Source organism: Eretmochelys imbricata, chromosome 8 (assembly GCF_965152235.1).
Source record: "Eretmochelys imbricata isolate rEreImb1 chromosome 8, rEreImb1.hap1, whole genome shotgun sequence".
Taxonomy (NCBI): domain Eukaryota; kingdom Metazoa; phylum Chordata; order Testudines; family Cheloniidae; genus Eretmochelys; species Eretmochelys imbricata.
This window is the reverse complement of record NC_135579.1, coordinates 10,872,445-10,886,398: the sequence shown is the minus strand read 5'-3', so window position 1 is coordinate 10,886,398 and position 13,954 is coordinate 10,872,445. Positions and strand designations below refer to the sequence as shown.

The window sequence follows — 13,954 nt, the reverse complement described above, 5'->3', positions numbered from 1 at the left end:
ATAAATTATGCTGTGAGAACTTCCACCAGGGAAAGCCTACCTTAGGCAGTTAGATCGCTAATAGGAAGACATGAATCCAGAAGCAGAATGGTAGAAGGAGATAGAATATCAAATACTCATTAAAACTTTGAATCCAAATGAGTGTTCATCATTGAAACTCCAACTTGATGAAAAACTATAATATTTCATATATATTTTAATTACAGCCGTCAATCACTAGCCCCTAAATGGGTGACTTAGTTACTAAGATCCTTCTTGACATCCACTGAAACAACACAATATAGAACATTTCAGGCTCTGTCCTACCTAAGTGCAATTATGTCAGAATACCTTTATTTCTCTCTACCACTTACATCTTCGTGGGCTGAAGAATGCAAAAACCAACAGAGCAAATTTCAGGCTACTAATAATAACAGGACAGACCCTCAACTGGAGTAAATCAGTGCAGCTTCATTAAAAGCAATCTTATATAATGTACCCAAAATAACATTTGGTCTAAGAAGAGCAAAAACGAATGGGAATTCAGTGAATGATTTGGCCCAGAATGCTGGAAGCAGAAAGCCAAGTGGGAGCTGGGAAGGACAGTTCTGTAGTAGCTGATAGAATGCCAAGGCAGCTGCTGGCATGGGTAGGGGATGTGAATACTGAATTTGCCAGCAGCAGTGCCATTCCCAGACAGTCTAATATTGCTGAAATATCATTTTGCACCTTGAGAGCAGTGATCTCCCTCCACCCAAGTACACACCAGGGCATCTCAGTCCCAGGGCGCAGTCCAAAGCTGGAAACTTGAGCAGCAGCGCAGTGCATTTCGGGTTCCGCTGCTGCAGGGTTGCAGTGTGGGTAGTGCTCACCCAGCCGTAACTCAGAAGACATTTGCACCTTGAATTTGCCAGAGGCAGGGAGGACTGTCATACATAAATCAGCCTGATGGCTAGACTTCCCCATTTGTGGGTTAGTGATTTTGGTGCTTCAGGTGGGGGATGGAGGTCAAGCAGCATTCCTTCACAGAGCTGTCTTTTACATTTTGAGGGCCAGATGCCGATCTCAATTTCACCTATATAAATATTGTGTAATTTGACCGGTTTTGATCATGTTACTCTGATGTAAATCAGAGTAACGAGATCCAGAATCCATCCATAAAAAAACAAACAGACAAAAAAACCCATGCACACAATATATGATTTCCTTAAGTTGGAAATAAGTTTCAAAGTGAAAGTTTATATACACACACGTCAAATGCCTTTATACCTCAAAGTCTCTTTCCACTGAAGGAAGTCATTACTAGTGTATTTTCATCACTACGTTTTTCTATCGAGATTGTTCATCCATTTAGCAATAGAGTGTATGATAAATATCAACCTGCTACCATAAGTCACTGCCAATAATGAAAGAGCCCATTATTAAATATTTGTTCTCCAAGTAGGTACTTATAGACTGTAATAAAGTTGACCCCTAACCTTTTCTGTGTTAAGCTAAATAGACTCAATGAGCTCAATCTATCACTATAAGGCAGGTTTTCTAATCATTCTCATGGCTCTTCTTTGAAAACCCTCTCAAAATTTTTCCACATCCTTCTTGAATTTTGGACACCAGAACTGCACAGAATATTCCAGCAGCAGCCTCACCAATGGCAAAAACAGAGGTAAAACAACCTCTCTACTGCTACTCACGATTCCTCTAATTATTCATCCATTAGCCCTTTTGTCCACAGCGTCACACTGGAAGCTCATGTCCAGCTGATTATCCACTATGACCCCAAATCTTTTTCAGTCACTGCTTCTTCGGATAGAGTTCCCCATCCTGTAAGCATGGCTTACATTCTTTGTTCCCTGATGTAGTTAGCCATATTAACACACATATTGTTTGCTCATGCGCAGCTTAAGAGTGATCCAAACCCCCCTCTGTCAATGGTCTGTTCTCTTCATTATTTACCACACCCCCAATTTGTGTGCCATCTGTAAACTTTATAAGTGATGATTTTATGTTTTCTTCCAGATCAATGATAAGAATGTTAAATAGTATACGGTCAAGCATTAATCCCTGCGGGACTCTACTGGAAACACACCAGCTCAATGACAATTCCTTGTTTACAATTACATTTTGAGACCTGTCAGTTGGCCATCTTTTCATCTGTTTAACGTGTGCCATATTCATTGTATTGTTTTACTTTTTTTAATCACAATGTTGTGCAGTACCAAGTCAAACACCTTACAGAAGTCTTAGTATATTATGCCAACACTATTACTTTTATCAACAAAACTTACAATCTCATAAAAAAGATATCAAGTTAGTCTAACAGGATCTACTTTTCATAAACCCTTGATGATTGGCATTAATTATATTACCCTTCTTTAATTCCTTATTAATTGAGTCCAGGATCAGCTGCTCTCTAGCCTGCCTAGGACCACTATCAGAATATATACAATAGAAATATGGAGAGAGAAATATAGAAAAGAACAGACTGCGAAATGTTACACAGAGAACCAACACAAGATTTACTGAAGACGGTATTCATATGTTATGTAATTGATCTAGTAGATAAAATAAATGATGCCCAAAGCGTTCCTCTGCTCTATAAAGGGATGATGAGTTTTGAAGAATATATTTTGTAAGAGAAGGAGAAAATATGCTGTTGATCTCAACTGCATACGACAAAGCAGAACACAGGTTTTTGGATTCATCGGATGCTGCAGAACTGGCAAGTCCATAGGGAAGCTGTGGGCATGCATTATGAAACAATGCACTCGCTAGAGATGAGCCTATGAAAACGAGCTGGCTAAAGAGCTGATGGAACAGGCATACTGAAGGCAGTGCAATGATTGACACGGCAGGTCAGCTACGTCTTGTCAGACCCACAGTTTCAAAGTTCTCTGTACCTAAGAGATGAGTACAGTACTCGTGAGAAGGAACAGAGAATGAAAGCAAGCAGTGCAGAGGACTCGATGTGCTCAGCAAAAGCGTCTGGAGTTCTCAAAAGCATCGCAATAGCTATTGCCTTGTTAGTCTTCTAGGGATCATTCTTTGATGATCCAGTACAAGGGTATTTCAGACTAGTCAGCCTTCTAAAGGGACACCAGGGCAAATTCGGTTCTGAGTTACAACCGTACAAGCCCACAGAAGTCAATGAGCTGGCACCTGTTCAAGGCACAGAATTTGGCCCAATTTGTTTAAGGGAGTTCAACTGGGGATGGCTGGAGTCTTGATACTAAGCTCCGAGTATGGGACAGTGCATAGCTGCACCAGCCTGGGAAGAATAATTTGTCCAGCTCCTTTCTGTTATACAGACTAGCTCCACACCATTTGTTCCTGTATGAAAGCATTTAAATTAAGAGTTAAGTTTCTCTTTAATTAATTGCTTCCATAACAGGACAGTGGAAGAGGGAGACCGAAGTAAGTAGGTGGTATGGGGAGGAGATAGCAGATGTTAGCTGGAGGCAGCAGTAAGCAGGTGGTGGGGGAAGGAGGTAGCAGATGTTAGCTGGAAAATTTGGAACAACTCTTTAAGCCCAGTTATAGGAGCCCAATTTCCATCAAAGCACATTGTTGAAATCATTCATCTGCACCTCCCAGACCCAGTATTTGCCAGAACCAAATTTTCCATTCAGAGCATGCTTCCATAAAGCAGAACATCTTAAATATTTTTCTAAAACTAAACCACTTCCTTCTCTCTTTTGCTGCTTTTAAAATATATTCTTTATGCTCAGACGACCAGTTTTGATAATCCGCTTTCATACATCCTATCTGTTCCGCTAGTTAAGTTATCTTACTGTAACATCAATGCAGAAGAAGTTACCTTTAAAAATGTGACCTGATCAAATGAGTGATTGAACGTTGGCACTTACTTTTGGAAAAGTGGAAGAAGAGGTCCTAGAATATCTTTTTAATATTGATTTATTTTTCTATACATTAATGAAGCAGAGCTAGGGGAGAGACATAGCTAACTCTTGCACACTCTGCTTCAACAGAGTGGGTGGGATTGATGCAGTGTCTATTTCAAAATTAGTTTGCTGTGATCAATAAAACACTTAACACTTGAATGAATTTGGCCGGTATAATCAGAAAGGAACAACAGCTCCAAGAAACCAGGGTTATAAGAACATAAGAACAGCCATACTGGGTCAGACCAAAGGTCCATCTAGCCAACTATCCTGTCTTCTGACAGTGGCCAATGCCAGGTGCCCCAGAGGGAATGAACAGAACAGGTATCATCAAATGATCCATCCCCTGTTGCCCATTCCCAGCTTCTGGCAAACAAAGGCTGAGGACACCATCTCTGAACATCCTAACTAATAGCCATTGATGGACCTATCCTCCATGAACTTATCTAGTTCTTTTTTGAACCCTGTGATAGTCTTGGCCTTCACAACATCCTCTGGCAAGGAGTTCCACGGGTTGACTGTGCGTTGTGTGAAAAGATACTTCCTTTTGTTTGTTTTAAACCTGCTGCCTATTAATTTCATTTGGTGACCCCTAGTTCTTGTGTTATGAGAAGGAGTAAATAACACTTCCTTGTTTACTTTCTCCACCCCAGTCATGATTTTATAGACCTCTATTATATCCCCCTTTAGTCATCTCTTTTCCAATCTGAAAAGTCCCAGTCTTATTAATCTCTCCTCATACGGAAGCTGCCCCATACCCCTAATCATTTTTGTTGCCCTTTTCTGAACCTTTTCCAATTCCAATACATTTTTTTGAGATGTGGCGACCACATGCAGTATTCAAGATGTGGGCGTACCATGGAGTTATATAGAGGCAATATGATATTTATATAGAGGCAATATGATATTTTCTGTTTTATTATCCATCCCTTTCTTAATGATTCCCAAGATTCTGTTCACTTTGACTGCCACTGCATCCGATGAAGTGAGCTGTAGATCATGAAAGCTTATGCTCAAATAAATTTGTTAGTCTCTAAGGTGCCACAAGTCCTCCTTTTCTTTTTGTGGATACAGACTAACACGGCTGCTACTCTGAAAACTGCACATTGAGTGGATGTTTTCAGAGAACTATCCACAATGACTCCAGATCTCTTTCTTGAGGTTAAATGACACAGGAGTATTTTAGTCTGATCAGCATTTGCTAAAAGGCCTTAAGTCTAACTTCTGGATATTCAGTCAAAAAAATCAGAAAATACTTTCTCATGAATTAAATTTATTTCCTGCCACATCAGCACTCATTCTCTCAATGGTATTAGAGAGGGATTTTCAAAAGCATTCTGTGTCAGCCTAACTGCTTTCACTGAAGCCTGTAAGAGTTTTGCTTATGACTTCAAAGGGAACATTGTCTTGAATAGGAGTGGAGTTAGGGAAACCCTTAGTTGCTTAATTTCTTTTTTACTGCTCATGAAATGTGACAGATTGAGAGCCCTGAAGACTGACATCCTCTCTTTATCCAAAGAATACATACACAGTCTTCTCCATATTGTACCATTCATGGTTCTCAGTCCTTTCCTGGAGGGTGAACCTCGAGGATGAGTATGGAATTATGGGTACATCAACAATTCCACTGGCATTGCACTAGTGCAGACAGTCTCATGAAAACCATGACCCGATTCCTGACTCAAATGGTGCTTACACCATGGCTGATCTCGGTGTTGCCGCATCATTGCTGGAAAATGGCATATGTAGACTGTCAGGAATGCCAATTTTAGTATGTGGGAATATATAATTTAGGACCGTGTGTAAGAGAGAACCAACACCTTCAGATCCATTGTAAAAATACACCTCTTTCACAATGTGTACACCCCTTCAGATTTGCATTATTACCTGCCCATTAATCTGCCAGTTCCTTGTGTCAGGGTAGCGCGGTTCAGAAATTTTCCAGCAGAACATTTTTTTCAATCGGAGAATGCCGATTTCTTAAAATAGAAACATTCAATGGGACAGTGTTGATTTCAATGACATTTTGATGGAAACCAAGCAGGTTTCCGACAGCTTGCCCATGTCCCCAGAAGTCCTGAGATCCTTGACTCCCAAACTCCCCAGTAGCTTTCCAGGCAATTGGCAAACCCACCAGGGAGGTTGCTGAGGACCCCAGGCTACCAGGTCTCTTGAGTCCTTGACAGTCCATTTGACTGGGAAACTTGAGCCCCCAAACCCTCATTGGGGAAGTCCAGGTTCTCCAGTAGCCTACTGTGTGAACTGGTGGGGTGCTTGGAATCCAGGAAGCTGACTGAAATTGACAATTCTTGTTAGCTTCCCTATGGCTGAATAGCAGCCATAAAACTGATCAGACAGTTGTTAATTTCACTCAGCAGCTCCTAGCTGTGAGCAATAGCAGGGGTAGGGTATTGTGGTATCCATTTTTTGTTGAGGGGGATCTTCTATAGGTAAGCCCAGTACCTGCCTACTTGGCAGGGTAGAGGGGAGCTTGGTCACTCAGGCTCCATGGCTCCTGTGGCTCCCAGGCTTTTGGCTCTTTGGCAGCCTGTTAGCAGGGGATCTCGGTTAACATTTTACAAACGGTGAAACATGCCTGCCAGGGGAACATTTCAACTCCCCAAAACAGACTATTACAGAATTCAAGTTCTGTGAAGGTTTCAGAGTAGCAGCTGTGTTAGTCTGTATCCGCAAAAAGAAAAGGAGGACTTGTGTCACCTTAGAGACTAACGAATTTATTTGAGCATAAGCTTTTGTGAGCTACAGCTCACTTCATTGGATGCATGCAGTGGAAAATACAGTGGGGAGATTTTATATACACAGAGAACATGAAACAACGGGTGTTACCATACACACTGTAACAAGAGTGATCAGGTAAGGTGAGCTAGCTGTTACCAGCAGGAGAGCGGGGGGAGCGGGGGGAACCTTTTGTACCGATAACCAAGGTGGGCCATGTTATAATTCTTGACGTCTGATTTGTGTCCATTTATTCTTTTACGTAGAGACTGTCCAGTTTGGCCAATGTACATGGCAGAGGAGGATTGCTGGCACATGATGGCATATATCACATTGGTAGATGTGCAGGTGAACGAGCCTCTGATAGTGTGGCTGATGTGATTAGGCCCTATGATGATGTCCCCTGAATAGATATGTGGACACAGTTGGCAACGGGCTTTGTTGCAAGGATAGGTTCCTGGGTTAGTGTTTTTGTTGTGTGGTGTGTGGTTGCTGTGAAGAATGTCAAGGTTTTGTCTTTTTGTCCTGATGTGGGCCAATTCTCCCCCCCCCCAAAAAAAAACTAAATTTTTTTTGAGGATTCGGAATTCTGTTTTCTCACCAGATCCTGGGGCATGAATTAGAGCTCTCTGGCTGAAGCTCAGTCTGGATAAGACAGAAAGTGATGCCTGAAAGTTTGCAAAACAACCGGGTGATCTTATGAGGCTGGTATCTCCCTCTAAGCGTATGTCTACTCAGCAAAAAACAACCCAGTGCAGCAAGTCTTGGGTCAACTATAGCTTGTGCTGAGGGGCTAAAAATTGCAGTGTAGATGTCTGAGCTCAGGCCAGAGCCTGGGCTCGGAAACGTGGTGGTGGCGGGGAAGGTATTGGAGTCCAGACACCAGCACAAGCCTCCATGTCTATACTGCTATTTTTAGCTCTGCAGTGTGAGACCCGGGAGTGCTTAGACCTGGGCTATAAAACTCGCTGCCATGAGGGTTTTTTTTTGTGTGCTGTGTAGATGTATCCCTTAGACTGAGGGTGTGCTCCCGACATTTGTTAGTGGGTTTGCAATCTGGGGGTTGTATTGAACCCCCAGCTACTCTTCCATAAGACAAGCTATCAAGCTCACACAGAGCTCTTCAGGTCTTATCTCTCTCATCAACATAAGATGGTCCAATAAGAGATATTACTTCGCCCACCTTGTCTCTCCAATATCCTGGCACTCACATGGTTACAACAACACCGCATATTGCAATGGCAGTGACTTGTGACTGCGACCAAACTTTTCCACATTCGCACTTGTGTAACCTACCCTAGAGATGAGAGGTCCCTATACAATTTTACCAATCCCTTGATCCATCCAACCTTCCTTTTAACATTGTAAAAGCACCACTATATCCATAATAATTAACAGTGTAATGGTAACATCTTCCATATTAAAATGTGCAACCACCCTGCACATAAAGCCATAGAAAAGCTAAATTACAAGGGTTAACCCTGGACTCACTGAAAGGAACGGGTGTTTTACCATTGATTTCAATGGAAGCAGAATCTGGCTTGTAAAATGTAGTGACAAGGCAACTAAAGGAAAAATCTTACCTTTTTGACCTCATATTTAATGGCAAGTTTAATTCTGCTCAGGCTTGGGCGGTGATGCTCAGGCCACACTTTTATGTTCACATCTCCATTTAGAATAGCCTCCACTTCTTCTGTATCCCTGCAGAGATCCAGTACACCCACAACAAAATCCTTGCATTGCATAGATAACTTCCTGTAATCATTCTAATGAAACAAAGAGAAACAAAAGTCATTTATTGTTGTGACCTGAAAACACGTTTCTAAAAGAACTCCAGTTCAGGCTGAAGTTCAGGATTTATCCATGTAAAACCTTTTGCTGGCTGGAGGCTGAAGCTGTGAGGTTTGAGTTGGGGCATATTTACGTTTTCACAAGTATTAGTGAATTTCTTCCATAATAAACTAGTACCATCTCCATCAGTTAATGTTGCTTTTTATGGAGAAAGGGCAAAACTCTGTTCATATAGGTCAGGTAGTATGGGGATATGGGCAATATGAATGACAGACAGACAATCATTAGTTTTCACAAATTTGCCCCCACATTTTGGCACTCCTCCCCTCTTTTTAAAGTGAAAGGACAACTCTACTGTCCTGGAGGGGAGTTTTCATTTTCACCCTTGATTTTAAGTGAACACAAACAATATTTTGCTCTGGCAAAATTCACATATAATTTGTTTCCTTCCCTCTAGTCCACATCATATCCCCAGGAGAGCAAAAAGTATTTCCCCCATGGCTCTGCTATTAATCAATTTAGAAATTATACAAAAAGTAAATGCAGTTTGAAAATATTTTATTAAACAGATAGATCTGGCTTTAGGAATGTCCAGCCCACATGATTTATTTACATATACTGACACCAAAATGTGTTAAGACACAAATGTATTCAGTGAGTTCAATGTAATTCAGTTGAATTACAAGAAAAACTCCCATCTCTTTTGTGTTCTTTAATTACATTTCTTAGGTTATTTCTCCACAAAGTACAGAGGAGATTCTTAATTCCATTTCAACCAGATTATTGGGTACTAAGATATAATCAGTCCCAAGAGAGCCTTCAATGCAACATGTATACCCCCAAATTAAACAACATAGTAAGAGAACCAAAAAGTGCCACCATGGTTAAACAAAGTACAAGAAGCAGTGAGAGGCAAAAAGGCATCCTTTAAAAAGTGGAAGTTAAATCCTAGTGAGGAAAATAGAAAGGAGCATAAACTCTGGCAAATGAAGTGTAAAATATAATTAGGAAGGCCAAAAAAGAATTTGAGGAACAGCTAGCCAAAGACACAAAATGTAATAGCAAAAAAAAATTAAGCACACCAGAACCAGGAAGCCTGCTAAACAACCAGTGGGGCCACTGGACAATTGAGATGCTAAAGGAGCACTCAAGGACGATAAGGCCATTGCGCAGAAACTAAATGAATTCTTTGCATTGGTCTTCATGGCTGAGGCTGTGAGGAAGATTCCCAAACCTGAGCCATTCTTTTTAAGTGACAAATCTGAGGAACTGTCCCAGATTGAGGTGTCTTTAGAGGAGGTTTTGGAACAAATTGATAATCTAAACAGTAATAAGTCACCAGGACCAGATGATATTCACTCAAGAGTTCTGAAGGAACTCAAATGTGAAATTGAAGGACTACTAACTGTGGTTTGTAACCTATCTTTTAAATCAGCTTCAGTACTAAATGCCTGGAGGATAGCTAATGTGATGCTAATATTTAAAAAGGGCTCCAGAGGTGATCCCGGCAACTACAGGCCGATAAGCCGAACTTCAGTACCAGGCAAACAGGTTGAAACTATAGTAAAGAACAAAATTGTCAGACACATAGATGAACACAATTTGTTGGGGAAGAATCAACATGGTTTTTGCAAAGGGAAATCATGCCTCACCAATCTACTAGAATTCTTTGACGGGGTCATCAAGCATGTGGACAAGGGGGATCCAGTGGATATAGTGTACTTAGATTTTCAAAAAGCCTTTGACAAGGTCCCTCACACCAAAGGCTCTTAAGCAAAGTAAGCTGTCATGGCATAAGAAGGAAGGTCCTCTCATAGATCAGTAACTGGTTAAAAGATAGGAAACAAAGGGTAGGAATAAATGGTCACTTTTAAGAATGGAAAGAGGTAAATAGTGGTGTCCCCCAGGGGTCTGTAAGGAGACCAGTACTTTTCAACATATTCATAAATGATCTGAGAAAAGGGGTAAACAGTGAGATGGCAAAATTTGAAGATGATACAAAACTACTCAAGATAGTTAAGTCCCAAACAGACTGCGAAGAGTTACAAAGGGATCTCACAAAACTGGGTGACTGGGCAAGAAAATGGCAGATGAAATTCAGTGTTGATAAATGCAAAGTAACATAACTGGAAAACATAATCCCAGCTATACATATAAAATGATGGGGTCTAAATTAGCTGTTACCACTCAAGAAAGAGATCTTGGAGTCATTGTGGAGAGTTCTCTTAAAACACTCACTCAGTGTGCAGCGGCAGTTCAAAAAGCGAACAGAATATTGGGAATCATTAAGAAAGGGATAGATAAGACAGAAAATATCATATTGCCTCTATGTAAATCCATGGTATGCCCACATCTTTAATACTGCATGCAGATATTGTCATCCCATCTCAAAAAAGATATATTGGACTTGGAAAAGGTTCAGAAAAGGGCAACAAAAATGATTAGGGGTATGGAACAGCTTCTATATGAGAAGAGATTAATAAGATTGGGACTTTTCAGCTTGGAGAAGAGACGACTCAGGGGGAATATGATAGAAGTCTATAAAATCATGATTGGTGCGGAGAAAGTAAACAAGGAAGTGTTATTTACTCCTCATAACACAAGAACAAGGGGTCACCAAATGAAATTAATAAGCAGCAGGTTAAAAACAAAAGGAATTATTTTTTTCACACAAAGCACAGTCAACCTGTGGAACTCCTTGCTAGAGGATGTTGTGAAGGCCAAGACTATAACAGGGTTCAAAAAAGAACTAGATAAGTTCATGGAGGATAGGTCCATCAATGGCCATTAGCTAGGATGTGCAGAGATGGTGTCATCAGCCTCTGTTTTCCAAAAGCTGGGAATAGGTGAAAGGGGATAGATCACTTGATAATTGGCTGTTCTGTTCATTCCCCATGGGGCACCTGGCACTGGCCCCTTTTGGAAGACAGGATACTGGGGTACATGGACCTTTGGTCTGGCCCAGGATGGCCGTTCTTATGTTCAAACACGTTTGTTGAAATACTACTCCAGGAAACATGGCTCCAGAAACTCAACATGAATCCCTATGAAGTAATTTCACCTCACCACCAGATTTAGGCTGTGCTTGTGAGGGTAGGGGTGAAATTTAGTTAACTTGGTAAGAATCATTTCACTGAAAGCCCTTATTCTAAATCAAGCAGTAATTGATTTACACATGGTGGGAGAAGAAAAAAGAAAAAGAAACGACTACCATTGAAACTGACCAAATGCGATTAAAACCAAACAAAATTAAGGCTGCTGTTAACACAATAACAAAACCATGCATAGACCCAAAGCAACAAATACAAATAGATACAAGCTCTTACAGCCTCAAGAGATCTTTTCAAATTAGTTTTGATGAATTAATTCAATTCAGTTGCTCACCGAATTAAGCAATCAACCTAAAACTAAGATAGCATTTCATCAAAGACAGTTTTAACTAAGAGTCACTTGGTGTTGTATTCCTGCATTTTCTAAATTATTGTATCTAACATTAGACATAACATGTTGCAGGACCATAACATCTCTTAGCCTAAGATCTCAAAGCGCTGTACAAACATTATTTAAGAAGCACATCAATCTGTGAACTAGATGTTATTATATCCACTTTAATGGGGAACAAACAAAGGGACTAAGGAAAGATTTACAGAGGTATTTAGATGCCTAAAGAGTCACACAGACACCTAATGTTGGATTTACAGAAGTGTCTAACCTCTTAGGGTATGTCTACACTGCTACGTAAACCCAGGGTTAGAACTCGGACTCAAGCCTAATTCCCCTTCTGTCTATACACATCACGCCAAACCAGGGTCCCAGGAGAGTGGAGGGTCTGAGAATGAGTCAAACCAGGACCATGAGTTCAAGCCTCACTGCAGATGGACTCAGTCTGAGAGTCTGCCAAAAAGTATTTCACAATCCCATGGGTCAACTTTCTTTGTTCTCTGGACAGTCAAGTTTGGTGGGCAGTCAAATTTTCCCACACTGCACTATGAATAAAGAGCTAGAGTGGCCATATCTGGGGAGGAGCTAGGAAGCCTGGGATATGGGTAGTTGGACTCAGGCCCACATAATGCAGCATAGACGCAGGCACTGCAGGTCTGGACCCAGGATTCAACAATTTCAAACCTGCAGTTACACATGTTTGTAGATGCTCAAACCCTAGGTTAATACACCCAGAGTCTGCTAACTCACGTTCTACTAAACGTGAGCTTACATTAGTGTAGACGTGCTCTTAGGCATTTTTGTAAATCCAGAGTACATCCTTATGTGTCTAAATACCTTTGTAAATCTGACCCAGAGACATTAAGAGACTTGCCCAGAGTCACATGAGGAGTTAGTGACAGAGGTGGGTAGAGGCCCCTTTCTCTTTTCCCCACAGCCGGATCTCTCACAGGAGCGGCTGCAACATCATGTATAATGGAGGCTTTAGAAAGTTATGGTAGGATACCGTGCAATAGGAGCTGCTGGAGGTGTGCATCTTAATACCGTGTTAATGGGGGGTGGGGGAGAGATGAAATTGAACAGAAATCACAGGCACTGACTTTTGCTTTTGCTGGTGGGTGCTCCTCTCCATCCCCTCCCCCTGTGCAAGTGGTGGGAGGGGGTCTCAGGAGGAACAGGCTGAGTGGCGGTGGTGCTTCAGGGTGGAGTAGCAGACAGAGTCTTGGCGGGGAAGAGACCAAGCCGGGGCAGGGCCTTGGGCTGGAGCGAGGGGCAAGGCCATAGTCCGAGTGCCAGAGCCCACCAAAGATTAATCTGGCCCTGTGGGTGCTGAGCACCCTATTTTTTTTTTCAGTGCATGCTTGAGACCCAGAGCACCCCTGGAGTCGGCACCTCTGACAGGAATCATATGGAGGATTTTGTCAAATAAAGAAGCAGAGTAAATGCTGAGATCTGACTTCAAGACAGGCTGTTCTTTATGAGAGGTTTCCTGATCCCACTGAGATTTAAGCAGACTTATCCCCCACAATCAATTTGAGGATCTCTTCTGAATTTAGTCCTATGCTTTGGTCTTTGTTACAACAAGATAGGTTACAATCATTAAGAAACTTGTAGGTCACAATAAAAAAAGGTTTCTAAACAAGAGTCTGGTCCTACATTGAATTGCAAAAATCGTTAAAATAGGAAGATATGAAAATAGAAGGGAGTTGGGAATGAAATACCAAACTGCCCCAGGTCACGCAGACACTTACTTAGCCTGGCACTTAAAAAAAAAAAAAAGAGTGAGACCTTTGCAAAGCTTTCATGAGATTCTCTATTTATAAACTTCTTGCAAGGTTCTCAAACATCACTCTTGGTAGGTTTATTTCAAGCAACTTTCATCAGCATTTCCACGTCATCTAACCAGCTAGAATGTGTGTCAGCTCAAAGTACCTTTTCCTCTTCAGATGTCTAAGGCGAGAACACACACTACACAAGTGTTTCTAGAGAGACAAGTAATCTAACTTGTGCGACTGTGCTCCTGCAGGCAAGCTCAGCAGACATGTAGACTCATAGCAATGTTTGTGCTCTGGTGAATGACTATGACACATTCTTGGAGACAGCATGGA

At 41.4% G+C, this 13,954-nt stretch overlaps 1 protein-coding gene across 1 annotated transcript in view; it reads right to left on the bottom strand.

Annotated features, from left to right (window-relative positions):
* Nucleotides 1–13,954, bottom strand: part of TRPC7 (transient receptor potential cation channel subfamily C member 7) — a 121,090-nt gene that overhangs the window by 70,075 nt on the left and 37,061 nt on the right. Inside the window, exon 3 of the mRNA XM_077824683.1 lies at nt 8,198–8,380. Coding sequence (XP_077680809.1) covers nt 8,198–8,380 — 183 coding nt within the window. The remainder of the gene's footprint in view (nt 1–8,197; nt 8,381–13,954) is intronic.